General features: G+C 42.9%; 1 protein-coding gene across 1 annotated transcript in view; it reads right to left on the reverse strand.

Moving 5' to 3' along the window:
• The window catches only part of LOC144697119 (A disintegrin and metalloproteinase with thrombospondin motifs 19-like), a 538,939-nt gene that overhangs the window by 58,561 nt on the left and 459,007 nt on the right, over positions 1–21,371 (reverse strand). Inside the window, exons 19-20 of the mRNA XM_078568954.1 lie at positions 9,092–9,227; positions 4,692–4,896 (exon numbers count right to left, since the gene is read on the reverse strand). Of these exons, the coding sequence (XP_078425080.1) occupies positions 4,692–4,896; positions 9,092–9,227 (341 nt within the window). The remainder of the gene's footprint in view (positions 1–4,691; positions 4,897–9,091; positions 9,228–21,371) is intronic.

Consider the following 21,371-nt stretch of genomic DNA (forward strand, 5'->3'; position numbering starts at 1 on the left):
TAATTAAACCTGTCCAATTGGACGATATTAGATCTAAAATAGCTTTTTCCCTAGTTGAGCCACAAAGTATTGTTCCAGGAAATTGGTGCAAAAGCATTCTCCAAACCACCTTTGCCAATTTGATCTGGCCAGTGCATATTAAGATTAAAGTCCTCCTGCTTATTACATTGCCTTTGTGGCCCTGTACTTTTAACAAAATGGTTGTAAGTATTTACTATCAGCTCAACAGCACTTGAATATCATTGGCTTGTGTACCATTCCATTATTTTCTCCTCCATTGGTGTTGCTAAACAGTGATTGCTGTCTGTGGATTTTTGATGTTGTCAACTGGTATCATAATGGGGAGTACTCTGGATGAGGCAGACTCTCATCCAATTCAGAGCAATTCAGCAGGCTGAAGAATTGGGTAGAAGGAAGAAGAGGAAGGGGACTTGCGGTGTTATGGTACTGCTGCTTCTATAGTATTCCTGTTGGTCCAATGACAAAGCTAGTTAGGAGGATAAATATCTGTTGGGCTCATGTTAGCAGCGCGTATTGCTGTCAGTGAAATATAGTTAAATAAGGCTTCTGGCATCAAATATTTGGGTTGTATTTTACAAATTTATCAAGTTTGGATTTTTAAAGGCAAATTTAAAACCAAATTCTGAGGAAAATATACTTACCCTCAAGTAAACTTTATTCAACCGAACGTAAATCCTTAAGTTGTTTTATTTCACAACAACAGGACGTGCTCAGCCATAGTAAATTTACTTAGTTCAATGAGCAGAACTTGTCTTTATCATAACAATAGGATTCATGCAATATATTTATCCAACATGTTGTCTTGAATAATTGAAATAAAGTCAGGCAGAAATTGGATTTAATCCAATTTTGGATCCAAAATTGGTGACATGCTGCAATCCAGATGCCCAAGGCTGGCCTGGAATTGGTCCTGGGGTTTCCACATTCAGCACAGCTGAAGTTGGCGATTGGATATGGGCCTGCTTCGTTGCCAGCAGAGTCCCTCAGTTAAGTCCTGAGGTAGAGGTGGCAGAAAACACAAGGGGACAAGGATAGGGCAACAGCAATACAGTGGGATCAGGAGGAGCAGTCAAATGTTCAAACAATTTGCCCTGCCATTTCTTTAGTGGTCTTTAAATTGGCCCAATGTTGATTTCAGACAATCACAAGGGATATGACGATGACCTTGCTATCAGAGACTGGGTATAGGACCTCTTGCCCAGAAATTGCAAATCTGTGTCCATTATATCTAAAAAACAGGTGGCATGCATACCAATTTCTACCTAATTAACTCCTAACTACCCTGCTGCACTTCAAACTTCTCAGCATTACCAAAGCTAGCCCTCAAATCTTTCTGTTTAAAAACTTGTCAATGAGTGGTTCTGTCTCAGTTTTTATCATCATAGGCTAAAACATTGTTTGTGTAGTGCCCCTTTAGAGCAGTGCTACTCAGACTACCACAATACCCCGGGGGCAGACAGCACCTTTGATGATTTCTTCATTAAAACAACATGATAACTTTTAGTCCCCAGGTCCACAATCTATGGGGAAGGCCCATGCCAGACAACACCTGCTATATGCCTAGGACTGAAGAATTTCTCAACACAAATAGGTTTGATGTGAATAAATGGTTATTGCTTGCAGGCTTTGGGGAAAAGTCTTCAATGCCACCTTTTTCCTTATTGCTTTTAAATATACACTTTGGTTTAAAAACCCAACAGTTTAGTGTAACTCTTCCAATATTTTCCTGTGGCTAAATAGTTAAATATGACATGAGTCACACACATTTCTGTAGAATAAATATTACAAATATGAAAAGGCCTTATAAAAGAAAATACTAGCAGAATTGCTCTATATTTCAACTTGTTGAAGATAGGTTAAATATGTAACAAGCTTCCCCCATCAGCCTCACTGAATGATTTTTCCATTGAATTTGCAGAATAATTTTCTGTAAATGTGCAATTCAAGGTTTAAAAGGGTCAGAACATATAGTACCTAGGAACAGCCTTCCTGCACTTCATATTGTACCTAACATACCTGTAACCTTTGGAAATACCATTTAGGAACAGCGGGCCAACAATTAACTTGGATGCACTGTTTTTATTTGAGCACTTACCAATACTAAATGATCTGCGTTGACAACTGCTGTTTTACAAAAAAATGTTGAAAGGCATGAACTCCACCAGTTTGAGATATAAAGTATGGATTTGGGCATGCAGTGTACAGAAATGTGCAACAATATACTTAGAACCCTTGGCTTAAGTGACCCAGCCAGGGATTTATTGAACTCTGTCATAAGGAACATGAGGTTATGGCTACAGATGCCAGTTAATGTCCTTGCATAAGAGGAAAGTGTAAATAGCTCTTACTACTATGTTTCAAATTAGAACATTGACACTTCAAAAGTATATCATTATCTGTGAAAGTGTTTTTTGATGTTCTGAGGTTGTCAAAGGTGCTATTTAAATGCAAGTTCCTTGTAACTGCTGTGCCATTATTAAACCAGACTGTCCTTGTAAAACAACAGGGTCAACCAAATGTCTAGGAGTTTAAATTTGTTATATGTGGTTTTTGGCTGAGCTAGCACAGCTGGAAATCAAAATGATGAGAATTCCAGGGTCATAGTAATTTTATAGTAAGGGAACTATGCCCTGGATTGTTTGGGACTGAGCATCTAGACATATCTTGCACTGGCTCGAGCTGGGGCTTCTCTTGGATGATGTAAAACCTTAGCTCAATCGGTAGACGGATTACCCAGATGCGCCTGAACAGGAAGATACTTGAAAACAAGTGAGTTGCCCTTGACAGAAGTGTGAACCTGTCAAACTTTTCATTCAAGCATCTACATTTTAAACTCTTTTTTCTAATTCACAGAACTGTTGCTTTGGCTATTAGCTACTAATTTATGTTGAAGATTTGGGTGAGCCCAAAGGATGAATCAAAAACTAAAGAAATATCATCTCTAGTTCTAAGCCTACAACTTCTTCAAGGAGGTTCATAGGGCTGGATTTTATGTCCAGCAAGAGTGGTTGCCATGGGCGGATGCAGAAGTGGTCGTCTGTTCCAATCCCGCCAGGTCCAGTGGCCCCATAGCAATTTAATGTCTGTTGGGATGTTGATTACCTTGAGGCAAGACATCCCTCCCCAATCTGGATAGGAAGTCCCACCTCCAAGAGCTGCTGGCCATTTAGATGCAGAGGAAGTGGGGTGGGGTGGTAATCATTGGGGGTTCAGGCTAGCAGGCACCAGCAAGGGGGGTGGTGGGGGAAATCAGGGGCTGGGGTGGACAGGGGAGGGGGAGAAGAATCACAGGTGTATTTGGAGCTTGTGGGGAGGCTTCTGATCGAAACAGGGAGCCTGTAAAGGAGGCCAACGGCCCACGCCCCATTCCCACCTGAACCCGGGCAGTGTTACCTGTCGGATTTCTGATCTGTCACTGGCCTCTGCCACACTTAAAGTTGCGACAGGGGCAGGGATAGGCGGGTAGGCAGCAGGCACAGTGCCCATGGCATTTTATGTCCCCTGCCTGCAAACCCACTGCTTGTGGGGGTTATAAAATCCGGCCCATAGCTTCTATTAATTTTGGAACTTTGGGGAATGGTAAGCAGGGGCTTGTCTTGTCTAGGCCATTTAATGTTTCTTCATTCAAAAAATATGTGAGCTTGCCTCATTCTTCACAAAAGACACAGCCACAAAATTCAATGGAGGTCTTGCTGGTAAGTGCAGAATTTCTGTATCCCATATATTCTGCTCATTGTGCTCTGGACACCATTACTACAAAGCAGTATCAACATGGTACACAGACTCTACCAGAGATAACACAGAAGAACCATTTGATATATATATAACATATACAGTTATATATGACCTTTTGAAAATTGTTACAAATGCCTGGGCATTGTCACCAAATATAGACTACTAATAATAAATAAAGTTAGTGCAAACTATCAAAATGGTCATTGGAGTATCTGGTATTAGCTTTTGCCTTTGGCTTCCATACAGTTACAATACATTAATGAAGTCAGCATGTATTGTTTAGGTAGTTTGATTTGACACCCTTTCGTGTAGCATTTCAACTGGAACTGGCAGTGCATTGTATACTCTTGGTAAAAGAACTTTGCACACACGCTGTTGACCATTTACTGCTGTCATTGGATTTCAGACAGGCAGGAGGAATGAGTCCAGTGTCAATCCACTCCACTTTGTCCAATGGCATTAATTTGATGCTTGGACTACCCTAACTCCCTGGCCTCATTTACATCCTGCCAGTCTGGTGCCTTTCCAAAACACTGGCTGGTGAAGACTACCCAGAAGCAGCTACCAGCATCGAGGTAAGTTGCTGAGGTTTGGGGAGGCGGCTTCTGCAGAGTCTTATGGTTGGGAAGAGGGCATGCTTGCCAGGAGAAGGCCCAGACTTTCCTTGTGGGTCATACTGACTCCCTCTGGATTCCACAAAGGTTTATATTTACCCAATGGAGCATCCATTTCTTCCCCTTCATGTTTTAACCGAGCAACGAGGTAGGGATGGTGCTGCTCCATTCCTGCCAGGTGGGGTGGATTAAAATTGTCCCCACTGTTACAGGGAGAGATATAATTTTTAAAATATTTTATGCATGAGCAATGGTACAGAAGATTAACTAGCAGCTAAAGAAAGGGTGTAATATTTGAAGGAAGCTAAGAAAGTTTTATACCTCTGACCATATTCCAGCCTCCCATACTGTCAGGCAGTCTTGACCTTCACAGCGCTGTAGTGAGGCAGGTTTTGGCCCAGGGCAGTCTCTTTCCCGAGCTCGAATGAATGTTCCATTTTGGAGCTGCTGGGTACAGGCCACTTGTCTGCCTTGACTTCCTTTACCACATGTCCGTGAGCATGGTGTCCATTCTGTCATCATCCACCTATTGAAGAAAGCATTTTGTACTATAAATCACAACTACCTATTGTCAACAATATAGAAACCGAGAAGGAGCAATAAATTAAGACGAGAACTTTCAATTTCCAATGAAAACTCAGGATCAGCAGGATCCAATTGATATCCTCATTTCTACCTATAATCCAGGACTTAATTAGCATGTGGCATCACTAGAATCTGTCTTTGTGATGCTGTCCTCCATCCTGGTGAAAGCTCATGTAATATTTCTAGCCAGCCCCCTTCATACAGGTGCGAGGATAGAGGACCAGGATGCACATACCCCTGCTGAACTGTCCTGCACCTCAGAATTCTTGAGACAAGGCCTGTCTTGGTCCCAAGAAGCTCATAATAACACATGTCCCTAGATCTTAGTAGTAAATAACTGATTAAAGAACATTACAGAGAGGTACCAGGAGTGGGCATGTTGGCTAAGTGAAGCAAAATAGTAAAGCACCTTGTGATAATGAAGTCCAGTACTCTAAATTTAGTTTTCTTGTTTTGTGTATTCAAAAAGATATTTGGAGGTCAGTTTTCAACAGGTGACATAGTTCTGTCCAGGGCTTCATACTGAATTCTTGCCTTGGTAAACACACTTTTCTGATACTTTACATTGGCCTGTAAATTCCTGCAACATTTTGGAATAATTATGGTGTGAGAGTGGCGTGGAGCCGATTTCTTGCAAAGAAATTTAATGAAACTGGTTTATGGTGGGTTCATGCTGAAATATCAGTAGGGAGAAATTTCCTCAATCATTGTCACTAATGCTCCCTCTAAGCTGCGAGGGAGCACAGCCATGCAGGAATCAGGAATGTGCTATTCGGGGAACTAACAGGCCACAGACCCTAAACAACATTCCCTTTAAGATGTAGAAATGCGCAGCTGCGTTTCCATCTTAAAGGGACTGCGTTGTGGACAAGTTGACCTTGCCCAGCAAGCAGAAGTTGGAGGGAGCATTAGTTGTTGCCACTTTCGAGATACCTTTTTCAAAACTCCCTGCCACTTATTTACATGGTCCTGCACTTATAACTTACACTTTAGCACTGATTTATGCCCAAGAATATAGATGCAGCACAGGCTGAAGCCATCCAGTACTGGCATAACTGAGATTTCTGGAGTTTGATGGCAATTTTCTTTGCAAAAATTTTTGATTTTTTCTTGCTGAAACTTACACTATACTTAACTAAAGAGCTGTTACTATCAGTGTGCCCTAAGTTCTTTGGTTTGTCTGCCATGCATTCAGAAAGACTAAGGAGCTGGAATAGCCTTCCCAATAGGCATACCCCGTAATGATGGAAGGGAGCAGTAGAGGCAAGCGGCTCTGAAACTAATGGCAGAAGATGGGGGCACAGTCGCTATCACCCATTTAAAAAAAAATCATTTACAGGATGTGGGCGTTGTTGGCTAGGCCAGCATTTACTGCCCATCCCTAATTGCCCTTGAGAAGGTGGTGGTAAGCAGCATTCTTGAACCGCTGCAGTCTATGTGGTGTAGGTACACCCACAGTGCTGTTAGGGAGGGAGTTCCAGGATTTTGACCCAGCGACAGTGAAGGAACGGCGATATATTTCCAAGTCAGGATGGTGTGTGGCTTGGAGGGGAACTTCCAGGTGGCGGTGTTCCCATGTTCCTGCTGCCCTTATCCTTCTAGGTGGTAGTGATTGTGGATTTGGAAGGTACTGTCTAAGGAGCCTTGGTGAGTTTCTGGAGTGCCTCTTGTAGATGGTAGATTGATGGTGTTCTAGACTCAGTTTAATGCTCTGGCATTGGCAAATAAGAAAGCTGAGTGTAAGTTTACATTGGACAGTTGATATAGAAACTGGCATAAATTCCATAGTGGGACTAAGGAATACTGGGTCTTTGATGCAGTGCTGTCATGTGTAGATACTGGTACATTCTGGTTGGCCTTCTTCATCTTTGATTATAGCAGTATTCCCATTTCCTATTCTTGTGAAATAACATTCGCAGAGTCTGTGCCGAGGAATTTTCCAGCCAAAGCCTGTGGGGATTCAAAGCCCATGAACTCAACCAATTGCTTTGACAAGTTATTCGCATAACCTGCTCTGTTAATGTACAAATTTAACTTAATTCAGGGGCAATTCTAGTATAAACACCAGAATTTCTGGGATAGCACCTTTAATCCTCATTGTCCTGGTATTTTCTTATGTGCACCATTTTCAGTTGGGCACATCTTCTGGCAGCAACTAATTCTACCAGAATAAGCCATGTACTTTGCAACTAGTGTAACTCTGGTTTAGCTTTATGCCCCAAATTTGATCCCTCTCCGGAGGGCATCACTTTTACATAAAAATAATTGGAATTGCAGGCAGGAGATATGTGCTTGTACTGGGTATTTGATAAGCACTTGGATATACTGTGTTCTAAGGACAAAACCTTGAAACTCAAAGCTGCATTCGCTTCCTAAGGATTTGAGATCTTAAGTAAAATAGAGATTTTTTTCTGCAGTTAGCACCTTGTTGAAAATAGCAATATTATAGTAAGTGAGAAAAATACTCAAAAAGTGGTCCATGTCAATTCTAGGTGCTTGGGTTCAGATTCTTGAATATAGATTTGGCTATTAGTCTCATTTGAACAGCAATGATGAGCTTCAGGCACCAAACAGGTGTCACAATGCAGCTGGTGCTGGGAACTGACAATTTACATTGTTTCCAAGGCTGACCTAGCCCTTAGGTAAGTCTTGGGCGTAGGCTGAGACAAAGCCAAGGGAGGTGAGCCCCATCCAGCAGTGGCCTGCAGTATTTTTGTGGAGCCAGCATTTTTCAGGCATAAAATGGACAGCCAGAAGTTAAAGTTAACAACATTCTCATACAACTTGTAGAAACACATCCTCTGATGTCTCTTGCTCATTAACATTGGGAACAATGAAAGAATTTGTGGCTTTTACCCACAATCCAAACTGAAGCATGTTGGTATGTTAGAAGAAATGAGCAATGAAATTAGCCATTCTGATACACAGTGGAGTCTGTGGTTAAAGGAGAGGCAGGGCCCGGGAAACTACTGGCTAAAGCGCTTCCAATCTTTATTATTTCAAAACAAAAACAAGTATAAATGGTTTAGCGATACTTTAATTTAATCAGCGTACTTTGCCATGAACCTGCTGCTTCAACTCTTTTGCTTGCATTCTAACCAGTGATGTATATTTTGAGGTTAAGCTGCAAACATCCTGAAGAAACTTCAAAAAACTAGAACAAAAATAAAAATACCTGGAAAAACTCAGCAGGTCTGGCAGCATCTGCGGAGAGGAACACAGTTAACGTTTCGAGTCCATATGACTCTTCAACAGAACTTTTTTTACTTAGTTCTATTGAAGAGTCATACGGACTCGAAACGTTAACTGTGTTCCTCTCCGCAGGTGCTGCCAGGCCTGCTGAGTTTTTCCAGGTATTTTTATGTTTGTTTTGGATTTCCAGCATCCGCGGTTTTTCGCTTTTATTCAAAAAGCTAGTACTGGTTGAGTATGCAGTAGTATGAAGTTAATGCTACCTTTCTCAATTGGACACTTTCAGGCTAATTCAAAACACCACTTCCAGAGAAATGAACAGAGCAGGAAACATGTAGGATGTCTTAATACATAAGCATAAAAACAATTGGTAATTAATTGTAGATTACTTTGGAAACCAGCAGTCTTGACACGTCAGTTGTTAGGTGAAAACTGCTACACATCAAAGACATGAAGCACAGAGTGCTGACAACTGCTCAGGCACAAGAACTAACCAAAAACAGAACAGAGAATGAAACAGAGAATGACTTCAAAGCTGCATTCTAAGCTCAGGCAGCTACTAGCTACTCAAGTTTTATTGCTGCAGCTTTTGATAGTAGCTATTTGATCACTGATTAGGTCAATGGTTTGTAATCACACTAAGATATTCTGTATGCTCCATCTAATTAATGGGGCACTGTCTTCCCCAAAAGAATTTACCAATATTTTTTGTCAGGAGAGACAAAGAGCCAGCAGAACTGTATAAGATAAATGATGTCATGTAGAAGTGAAGTGACAAAGCACTTAAAGGTTTTTAAACACTTGACTTCATTATGTGCTTCCCAACAAGTTGAAAAACAATTCTTTCATGATTTTAACAAAATCTACAAATTTTGCTTTACTAGAACATGCAGTACTCCACATGTTGTCAGTTGAAATAGATTGATATGCACATCATTTATTACCTGGTCTGACATGGCTGTTGATTGCATTTGCGGACTAGTGATTCAGGTTTTTTCAGTTGTTTGCATTTTCTATTATCTACAATAGTTGTAGTTTTGCTCATGATTTTTGTACAAGTCACAAGTGTTTTTCTTTCTCCTGCAGAAATAAAATCAAAAGTTAAAACAGTTTCTTTTATTTAAAATGTTGAATGTTCACAAAGCTATGGCTCTCCACTTCCTTATTAAACAGAGAACAGAGGCATGGAGAACAATTTAACCTGCCTCCTACTATATTTGTTTTGATTGAAAAGATGGGGAAACCCTTTCCTTTCATTCTAGAGGAAATAAATTATTAGTGGAAGAAGCCAAGTAAGATTTCAATAACAGCAAGTGAATACTTGTGTATTATGCCAACCATGTTGACAACATTAAGTATAACCATTGCAAAACGAAATGTCAAACCTGTTACACAGGTTACACAATAAGTTCATTTATATTATGAATGGTTTAGGTACAATATCAGTACAGTTAATTATGTATTTACAGACGCAACATGAAACCTAATGCAAAAACTGCATTTAGCTTATAGTAATCCATATTTTAAATCAGAAAGATGTTTCTTAATAGGTTCCAAGAGCAAACAAATGATCTGGGATAAAAATTCTGAAATGCCCACAATTTTGAGTCAACTAACTCTGGTTTTAGCTCATGAAGTGGGTGCATGGGGATTTTTGCATCTTAGTTTTTTTTTTATTCATTCATGGGATGTGGCGTCGCTGGCTAGGCCAGCATTTATTGCCCATCTCCAACTGCCTTTTTAAGAGTCAACCACATTGCTGTGGGTCTGGAGTCATATGTAGGCCAGACCAGGTATGGACAGGAGATTTCCTTCCCTAAAGGACATTAGTGAACCAGATAGGTTTTTACAACACTTGACAATGGTTCCTTGGTCATCATTAGGCTTTTAATTCCAGATATTTTATTGAAATCAAATTCCACCATCTGCCATGGTGAGATTCAAACGTGGGTCCCCAGAGTTCCCTGGGTCTTTGGATTACCAGTCTAGTGACAATACCACTATGCCACTGCCTCCCCATAGATAACAGGAGCAGATCTCCAGTTTGATAGCAATCCTCGCATGGAAGAGCACATTTCAAAATGTTTACATTAAGGGGCAAACAGCAGATGCCAAGCATGAAGGAAAAATTAATATTGCTAAAGTATGGGACCAAAGGCAAATTTGAAGAGAAGTTTTTTAAAATTTACTCTGTCACAGGGTGTGTTGATGGCTAGGCCAGCATTTATTGCCCTTGAGAAGGTGGTGGTGCCTTCTTGTAGTGTTGGTATCCCCACAGTTTCAGTCCATGTAGTGTAGGTACCCCCACAGTGCTGTTAGGGAGTTCCAGGATTTTGACCCAGAAACATTGAAGGAACAGCGATATATTTCCATGTCAGAATGGTGTGTGGCTTGGTGGCAAACTTGCAGGTGATGGTGTTCCCATGCATCTGCTGCCCTTTTCCTTCGAGGTGGGAGAGGTCATGGGTTTGGAAGGTGCTGTCGATGGAGCCTTGAGTTGCGGCAAAGCATCCTGTAGACGGTACACGCTGCTGCCACTGTGCGTCGGTGGTGGAGGGAGTGAATGTTCAAGTTAGTGAATGAGATGCTAATCAAGCAGACTGTGTTGTCCTGGATGGTGTCAAGCTTCTTGAGTGCTGTTGGAACTGTACTCTTTCAGGCAAATGAAGAGTATTGCATCATACTTCTGACTTGTCCCTTGTAGATGGTGGACAGGCTTTGGGGAGCCAGGAGGTGTGAGCTCCTCGCTGCAGAGTTTCCAGCCTCTGACCTGCTCTTGTAGCCGCAGTATTTACATGGCTGGTCCAGTTCAGTTTTCGGTCAATGGTAACCTCCAGGATACTGATAGAGTGAGATTCAGTGATGGTAATGCCATTGAATGTTAGATTCTTGGTTAGAATGGTTAGATTTTCCTTTGATGGTCATTACCTGGCATGAGTGTTAATTGCCACTTATCAGGCCAAGCCTGAATGTTGTCCAGGTCTTGCTGCATATGGATTTTTTTTTTGTCTCTGTACCTTAATTTTAAACAGATCATAAACCTTTGTGTGAGGAAACAGCGTCCTAGCTAGCGCATTAGCATCTTAAACTAATTAGCATCTTTTTTTACTTGCAGGAATATACTATGGTTTTAAAAGATCACATTTAAAATAACCCTTTATCAAATCTGTCTTGTGAAAAATGGTCAAAATATCTTGAATCATGGCACAACCCTGGGATAGGCAGAGGAAAAGGTCAGCCAAGGCTCCTGGTCCTGATTACTATCCTGGAAATTTACAATACGATGCAAGACCTCAGGGGCCAAATTTCTGGGCCCCACCATCGTTGGGAACAGAGTTGGACGGGGCCTGAAAATTACAAACAAAAACAGAAAATGCTGGAAAAACTCAGCAGGTCTAACAGCATCTGTGGAGAGAAAAAAAACAGAGTTAACGTTTTGAGTCCTTATGACTCTTCTTCAGAGTGAAGAAGAATCATAAGGACTCGAGATGTTAACTCTTTTTTTCTCTCCACAGATGCTGTTAGGCCTGCTGAGTTTTTCCAGCATTTTCTGTTTTAGTTTCAGATTTCCAGCATCCGCAGTATTTTGCTTTTATCTGAAAATTACAAGGCTGGCTAGCATCCTGGATTCCTGACCCCATTCCCATTTTGGCTGTTGCAGCCATGAGGTGGGCAAGCAATTAAGTTTGCTAGGAGCCTTGTTGGGCAGGGATTAAGGAGGCTGATTTGGACTTTCTAGTTGGCCTCCAGTTTTTTGACAGATCAACCACTTTGAGGTGGGAAGCCAGGGCAGACTGGGGCGCCAGTGCTCCAGGTAGGCCAACAGGTCCCCCCTATCTGCTTGGGTGGGAGTAAAGGCTAAACCCACTCTTTAAAGGGGCTCCCACCTTTCCCCACCCCACCCCAACAGTGATGGCCTGGCTGCTTTTTGCCTTTTTAATTAACGTTTCTTAAAAAGTAGCTGAGAGGGCACCTACTTGTTGAAGCGTCCTCGTAGTTACTTACCCTGTACAGCCTGCCACCCTTAATTGGACAGGGAACCTGTCTTCATGCCAATTCAGGATTTACCCAGGTGAAAATCAGTTTCAAATCAGAGGTGGGTTTGGAACCTGAAAACAGTCCCGACCTCCTGTTTCCCGCCTCACTGGGGATAACTCAGCCCTATTTCTCTGCAGTAGGGTGATAACAGGATAGAATTTAATTGAAATGCACTGTGGGTATCTATCCTGCTGCCATCCAGACACTTGGGTAACAAAGTGAATGGAGTAGAAATTCATTCGCATAGTGCTGATTTTAACATATCAGTGAAGGATGTTCAGTAGAGAGCCTAGGTGACAGTCCACAGCCTATCCTTGGGGAATCAACATATGTTTGCATAATGCCATGTGAACAAATTTCTCCCTAATGTCTTTAGGAGAGATAGAGAGAAATTGACTATGTGGCTGTACTGCTGTAAACTTGCAAACTATTAACAACTTAATAAAGTAACCCAAATTGGACACTGCTGTTGGCAGTTGACCAGATCCTTGTCGGAAAAGATAGAAATCTGAATTGACAGTATAGAAGATGGACGTTTCTCTAGAAAAATAAATGAAGATGAAGAGTTACATTGTTCCTATTTCCACACAAAGAGGACCTGATAATAATGTACAACTGCCTCAGGATAAGCATGTACCTAAGCCAGAAATGTGAGTGCATCAGAGTTTGGTTACTTTGGTGGGTAAAACCCAGCTTTGTTCATTTCAGTCTCACAAAAGAGAAACTGTACTCTGGACAGGGAATTCCAATTCAACTGCAAACCTCGGCGAAGTGCTTGTGAGCCAAGCCAAGTTTTGACTTGTGCCGATGACTCAGATTGCGTTTTCACAAGTCCTCATTTAGCTCAGAGTTCAAAAGGTTTGCCAGAGTTTGGGTAACCGAGCTGAATATCTGAACTTAAATTGGTTTATCATCTCTACAATCACATTTATAAAAGGGGAGTAGTCTGGGGTCAAAGGCAGGTATAATAGAATCATCAAATAGAATATATCAAGGCCCATGGGGCAGCTTTGGAGGTGGGGGCCTGAGAAAATTTGGAAAGATGCCTGGATCAGCTCCCCGACACATTGCTGCCTCTGAACACTAGTCCCGGAGGTAGACTAGCGTGGTAATGGCCGTGAGCAATGGGAATCCAATTAAGAATGGTAATGAGCCATTTATCTTCAGTTTTCTTGGCCACAAAGGATTTTTCCGTTGTGTTAGGGGCCCGCATCACAGCCAGAGGTTCGAACTGTGACTCATTTGAGGGATTGAATTTATTTGCCAGCAGTAATTCATAAAGGGGATCTATCCCTAGGCAGCAGGCATGCCCTTGAAATCACTTTATGGAGACTGATGTCTCTGCTAATGCTTGCTATGCTTCAATGGCAACTGCTTCCCTCCCAGTGAAGGTGCCTCCATGGCGCCATTACCACTCGTGCTGATGGCCAGGTGACGGCCACAATGCAAAGCCTGCCGTCAGCTCTACTCAGGGGCCACTTTGTTTGGACCTCTTGATGCTGGTACCTGACCACCGTCCATAATTGGACAGGGCTTCTGGAGGTGGCTTCTTATTTGGCTGCCTCCAGGAGAAGCGTGTCCATCTTTCCATTATATGGACTCTTGCAGGTTCTCAAACTGGAATTCATCCTGATGCAGGACTGTGACCCACCTGGAAAATTCAGCCCATTGAATCTGACAGGATAAGAGGAGGTAATCTGGTCCGTCAAAGCTGTGCAATGTGGCTGTTACTAGGTGGTGCATGAGTGTCTCAGGGATAACTTCACTGCTGACTGTCCCTCCATGCTTAGGTAGATGTCATTATGAATTAGAATTAAAGTTTAATTTAGCTTTTTAGAATATCTGGTTCTGTCTTTCAACTTAAGTAACTCCCATAGGTGAGAACAACTAGGTAGGATTGCTACCAAAATCCAGCTACTTACTCATTTAGCAAATCTACAGTCATATAGAATATAAGGACTTAAAATACCTTGCACAACCATCATGCCTGTGGAGAAATGCCAGTTATAAGAATACATCAGTACTGGCAAAAAAACCTACTCGTATGAATATTTCAGTGAAATGTCACGTACAATACCAAAAAGAGAATGAAATATGCCTACACAGTCCTTCAAAAGCTATTGTTCCCAGGAGGAGATGATTTGAAAATAATCTGCTGTTATTTAAGTCTAGACAGAATTTGATTACTGTTAAAGAAACACAAAAGTTTTGGACTGAGATAGTAATTACACAGCCAATCTACCATCAATCAATATACATTACCCATTTTTTCTAGAGTAACAGACCTTGTACCGAGGTTTAGTTTCCATAGAAACAAGTGCTTTTAACCATCTACAACACAATGTTACTTAACAGAAAAAAAATATTCTTCAAATACACCACAAAGTCAGTTTAACCATTCATTGGCCCAAACCTTCTTGTCAGGGTCAGAACACCTGGTTCCAACCCTGTACAGACAAAATACCCCCTTACCTTCCTCCCAATTTTCTGGACAATCTTCTGATGCAAGATCCTTCTAAACTGACTCAGCACAGAAAACCTTGGAGACATCAGTGAAGGGAATCCGCGCAGAAGCCATGCCCCCTTTTTACGGCACTAGCTGCCATATTCTGGTAAGTAAAGAGTTTAAATGTTCCAAAGGTTTTTTGAAAACCTATGGAGAGTAGGTAAGTGGGTAAAGAGGTAGGATGGGTAAGGTAAGTGGGTAGGCTAGATAAGGGGGTAGGACTGGCAGCTGGGTAAGGTGATGTGGTCAGGTCAAGGTGGGGGGGAGTCGGGCGGGGAGGTTGGGTGGTGAAGTCGGTTCAGGTTGGTCGGTGGGGTAGTTAGGTGGTAGGGCTATTTGGGTTGGGTCAAGGGGGAGTCAGGGTGGAAGTTAGGTTGTGAAGTCAGGTTGGGAGTGTCGGTGGGGGGTGGGGGGGTGGTGGGGGGGTGGGGAGTTGGGGGGCTCTGTGTGGGTGATTTTGGAGGGGGGGAGCACAGTTGTATAGTTACGGAGGAGTTAGACTAAGTTTTAACCTGCCTAACATTTCCTGGGTAACTAACCAGGTAAATCAGAACTGTCCAAAGTCTCTGACTCTAACTCAGAGTTGGAGACTTTTGGGAAGGTCCTGAGGAGCAGGGGGATTGCCCTTTGGAAGTTCAAACTCATAAGCAATTCCCACTGAGTCACTGTGTTGGATCTTCTGAGACATGCTGTAGCGCAATTTGCGGGGCCGTGCTTCCGGACTCTGACTATCCAGGGACTGGAAGATCTGGGCCATGGTTTTGCCAAATGTAGTTGAGCTAACGTGCAAATGTTTCAATGCTATTAATGTATTCTAAATAATTCATTCACTGTTTTATAGAAGAATACGACAGAAATAACTTCACAGTTTTTTTTATGCTGCTTGTAGTTGTCTTATTTTTATTCCCTCCCCCAATGCATTATTCATTTTCTTGGGCTGCAGAAAAGTAATTACTATTCATTAAACTAGAAAAACAAAGGCCATTTACACACTCCTGATAGTGGAAACTTATTTTCTCTATGTAACAATATTGTGTGTCTGGCCGGGGGGTGGGGCCTGCAAGAGCAGGAAACGTGGTGTGCGGGGTCAATTAATTAGGCGGATGCAAAATTTTGATTTCCTGATGGCGGGTTCAGATGCAAAGATTAAGTCCGTGGCATGTTTGCGAGCCTCACGCCATCCTCTGTCAGGTTCCTACCTCCAAGACATTTGCGTGCCATGAATACTCATTAGCGTGAAGATTTTTAAATTTATGTTCTACTTTCAAGATACAGTCCGCCACAGGAATCTTGTGGCACCAGGTTCACGTTTGTTTAAAGGTGGCGTGCACCGCAAAGCTTTGTGCAGTTGTGTGTAAAGTCAGCGGATTCCCTTGTTTAACTCTACGGCAGGGAGGGTAGCAGAAGAATGGCAGCTTGCACGGAGGCTCAGCACCGGCAAGGGTGAGTCAGTGGTGAAGGAGGGCGGAGGTGGCGTGTGGAGTGGTCTCTGGGATATGGAGGAGTGGAAGATGGATTCAGGGGAGGACAGAGGATGAGGTCAGGGGCATGAAGGAGTTAAGTGGGATGGGCCAGGTGCTCTGGGTGTGTTGGGGGGATAGTCAAGGTAGGAAAATGAGGGATCTAAAGGGTGGTGTCAGTACTGTCCAAATGTGCGCCCATCTCAGGGTGTTGGCTGGCAGAGTCCTCACAGGGCTTTGAGTTCACTACAACATTTCAATTATCCCACTGAGAGTGATCTTGGGCAATGTCTTTTGCAACATATAAAAGGGAGAGCCAGCTGAGCCTGCAAGTTCAGCTATATCCTACAGAGTGAGGAGTACAACACTGGACACTAACATGAGCTTTCAATAAAGAGTGAAAAAAAAACACAACATTGTTTCTTTCACAATAAATAAAATGTCCCTAACTCCCCTGTAACTATGAATGTGTGCCAGCCATGAGGTGTGCCAGTACATTTAGCTCTCTGACTCAACTAAGCTCAACAAATAACGATGATGCACATGTGAATAAAGGGACACTAATGTAACATGAAATATTTACAAGTGAAATTTAAATTTGAAAAACACCCTTGCCACCTCTGTGCCCTCAAGTTTTATGTTAATGACAATGGGGTTAGGCAGGAAAGTTCTGATCTTGATGCAGAGCCTCCCTTTTTAACCAGGAGACTCTTTTATAGCCTGCCTGTACCTGCAGCATTAACCGCTGACAGCGGGTTTCACACTGAAAAGCTTCCCTTACCACTGAATTGTACGTGTTTCCCATTCACGCTGCTGGCACTTAAAATTTTATTAGTAATCATGTGGGAAATGGGAAAAAGAGAGAGCGGAAGTGGTTCACACTTCCAGTTACACCATCGGGAACTGCACACTGTTCACAAAATCTCCCCTGTGGAGTTCATTTATAAGAAATAGGGTTACAATTTTCTTGCACAAGCTATACAGAGAAAACCTTTTCCCATAGTATTTTTTTAAATAAGCAGTGGAGTCAAATGAACTATTATTTTTTTATCTTAATCCCAGCCACTGGTTTAAAATTGAGCAGCATACAAATTTTTGAAATTCTGGCTGAATAGGGCCAAACATATAAAAATCTGACGCAAAGTGCCTTTGGGTATTGACAGACTAATTTGACACTTGCTGCAACTACGCTGTATTATGGGTGAGGATTCTAATGATTTCCTCATGGAAATCAAATCCTTTGACAATTCTTTGACAGAAATACAAAGCTTTACAGGATATAGAAAGAATACTACAAACACTTTACAAAAAGGCGCTGCTGGGTCTAGTAAAAGCCACATGCAGGGGGGTGCTTATTTTTTATTTACTGTGCTAGAATTTGGCCACAGTATTTTTATTCACCTTAGAAATGAGCTACGGCCAGATTTTTAAACCACCTTTTCTGCTAAGGCACTTGATAAGTGAAATAAAGGAAATCCCTAACCTCAATAAAGAACATTGTTTTCCGAAATTTCTCCATGCACATTTTAGCTGCCATTCCAGACCCGAGCCGATCATTCTATTTCTACTTCTTTCTCTTTTCTTTACTTCTTTTCTCTTTATTTCTTTTCTCTTTAAACCTCTATGATCCCTCTCTTCTACTGTCATACCTGCTCACTGGCACTCAGTTTAGGTTCTGCCAGGGTCACTCAGCACCTGACCTCATTACAGCCTTGGTTCAAACATGGACAATAGAGTTGAACTCCAGAGGTGAGGTGAAAGTGTCTGCCCTTGACATCAAGGCAACATTTGACCGAGTGTGACATCAAAGAGCCACAGCAAAACTGGAGTCAATGGGAATCAGGGGGAAAACTCTCTGCTGGTTGGAGTCATACCTAGCACAGAGGAAGATTGTTGTGGTTGTTGGAGGTCAATCACCTCAGTTCCAGGATATCACTGCAGGAGCCCAGCAGGGTAGTGTCCTCGGCCCAACCATCTTCAGCTGCTTCATCAATGACCTTCCTTCCACCATAAGGTCAGAAGTGGGGATGTTTGCTGCTGATTGTACAATGTTCAGCGCTAATCGTGACTACTCAGATACTGAAGCAGTCCATGTCCAAATGCAGCAAGAACTGGACAATATGCAGGCTTGGGCTGACAAGTGGCAAGCAACATTCGTGCCACACAAGTGCCAGGCAATGGCCATCTCCAACAAGAGAGAATCCAAACATCGCCCCTTAACATTCAATGGCATTACCATCATCGAATCCCCTACTATCAACATCCTGGGAATTAGCATTGACCAGAAACTGAACTGGACTAGCCACATAAATAGTGCGGCTACAAGAGCAGGTCAGAGGCTAGGAATCCTGTGGCGAGTAACTCATCTCCTGACTCACCAAAGCCTATCCACGACCTACAGGGCACAAGTCAGGGGTATGATGGAATACTCTCCACTTACCTGGATGAGTGTAGCTCCAACAACACTCAAGAAGCTTGACACCATCCAGGAAAAAGCAGCTCGCTTGATTGGCATTACCTCCGCCACTGACGAACAGTGGCAGCAGTGTGTATCATCTACAAGAGGCACTACAGAAGCTCACCAATGCTCCTTAGGCAGCATCTTCCAAACCCAAGACTGCTACCATCTAGAAGGACAGGACAGCAGATACATAGGAACACCACCACTTGGAAGACCTCTCCAAGTCATCATCCTGACTTGGAAATATATCGCTGTTCCTTCACTGTTGCTAGGTCAAAATCCTGGAACTTCTTTCCTAACACCACTGTAGGTCCACCTACACCACAGGAACTGCAGTGGTTCAAGAAGGCAGCTCACCACCAACTTCTCAAGGGCAATTAGGGATGGGCAATAAATACTGGCTTAGGCAGCAACTTCCACATCCCATAAATGAATAATAAAAAAAAACACCTTTCACTTCTCTGGTACTCATTCTCAGGCACTCTTCTCTCCCAATTTCCTAACGCAACCCTTCAGTACTGCTTGACCTTCCTATCTCTTGATGCCATTCCAGGATTGACTCCCTCTTAGATAAGCCTACAGCTTCCCTTCATGCTTCTCTCTGCATCCTCAGAAGAGCTCCCGAGACACCTGACTCTGGCTCAATATAAGTAGCAACCCCAATTTCCCCATCCCACACTCTTGTCCACTTTCCCATCCAGTGGGCCCTCTGAGGCCTAATTTTATCAATCTCATTTCTGTCCAAATTGCCTCTCCCACGGCTGACCATGTGGACTCTGCTCTTACCAGCCTTCTATACATCTCCCTCCAGAATATCTGTTCACTAATGAACAAGGTCCTTGCCATCCATGAACCTATCACTGTGGGTGTTTGCATTGACATCACGACCTTAATGGAAACCTGGCTGAGGAGTGATTCCCCTTAATGATGCCTCGCCTCCTGGATATATCTTCCACCAGTTGCCCAATTAAGATTATCAGAATGGTAGTGTGGTGATTGTCACCAAATCTCACCTTAACCCGACCCACTAGTCCTTTGGCACTTTCTCCTCCTTTGAGCATCTCACCTCTCATTTAAGATCATCATCATTCCCTAACAGCAACAACCCCCCCGACCACCCCCCTGATTATGATAAAAATGTTTTCACTGATTTATCTTCACTGTTTTCCTCCCTCAGCTTCAGACTTCTCATCCTCAGTGATTTCAACCTTCCTCTCAGTCTGTCCCTTTTTTTTTAAAAACTGCCATCATCGCCCTACTCCTCAAATAACAAACCTTGACCCCACCATCAATGTTACCAACCTCCATATCTCCATACTTCTTTCCTCTGCAAATTCCTTGAAATTGTTGCCTCCCAAATCCTTGCCCATCTTTCCTGGACACCATGTTGAATCCCTCCAATCAGGTTTTCACCCCTGCCATAGTACTGAAACAGCTCTTATCAAAGTTACAAATTACATCCTTATTTTTATTCATTCACGGGATGTGGACTTCGCTGGCTGGGCCAGCATTTATTGACCATCCCTAGTTGCCCTTGAGAAAGTGCTGGTGAGCTGACTTCTTGAACTGCTGCAGTCCATGTGGTGCAGGTACACCCATACTGCTGTTAGGAAGGGAGTTCCAGGATTTTGGCCCAGCGACGGTGAAGGAACAGCGATATATTTCCAAGTCAGGATGCTGAGTGACTTGGAAGGGAGCGTCTAGGTGGCGGCATTCCCATCTATTTGCACATCCTTGTCCTTCTAGATGGTAGTGGTCATGGGTTTGGAAGGTGCTGTCTTAGGAGCCTTGATGAATTCCTGCACGCATCTTATAGATGGTGCACAATGCTACTACTGTACATTGGTGGTGGAGGGAATGAATGTTTGTGGATATGGTGCCAATCAAGCAGGTTGCTTTGTCCTGGACAGTGTCAAGCCTCTTGAGTGTTGTGGGAGCTGCACTCATCCAGGCAAATGGGGAATATTCCATCACATTCCTGACTTGTGCCTTGTAGATGGTGGACAGGCTTTGAGGAGTCAGGAGGTGAGTTACTCATCTCAGGATTCCTAGCCTCTGGCCTGCTCTTGTAGCCACAGTATTTATATGGCTAGTCCAGTTCAGTTTCTGGTCAATGGTAACTCCCAGGATGTTAATAGTGCGGGATTCTGTGATGGTAAAGCCATTGAACATCAAGGGGCGATAGTTGGATTCTCTCTTCTTGGAGATGGTCATTGCCTGACACTTGTGTGGCACGAATGTTACTTGCCACTTGTTAGCCCAAGCCTGGATATTGTCTAGGTCTTGCTGCATTTGGACATAGACTCTGAGGAGTCGCGAATGGTGTTGAAACATTGTGCAATCATCAGCAAACATCCCCACTTCTGACCTTATGATGGAAGGATGGTCATTGATGAAGCAGCTGAAGATGGTTAGGGAGAGGACACTACCCTGAGAAACTCCTGCGGTGATGTCCTGGAGCTGAGATGACTGACCTCCAACAACTGCAAACACAACCACCATCTTCCTTTGTGCTTGGTATGACTCCAACCAGTGGAGAGTTTTCCCCGATTCCTATTGACTCTTAGGTGACTGTGACAAAGATAAACTAATCCTTCCTCATCCTTTTCGATCTATCTGCAGCCTTTGACAAGATTAACCACACCAGCCCCCTCCAACACCTCTCCACCATTGTCCAACAGGGTGGAACTCCTCTCAGCTATCTAATCGCAGCTTGACTCATAGACTCATAGACGTCTACAGCATAGAAGGAGGCCATT

The sequence above is a fragment of the Cetorhinus maximus genome, chromosome 2 (assembly GCF_964194155.1).
Source record: "Cetorhinus maximus chromosome 2, sCetMax3.hap1.1, whole genome shotgun sequence".
NCBI lineage: Eukaryota > Metazoa > Chordata > Chondrichthyes > Lamniformes > Cetorhinidae > Cetorhinus > Cetorhinus maximus.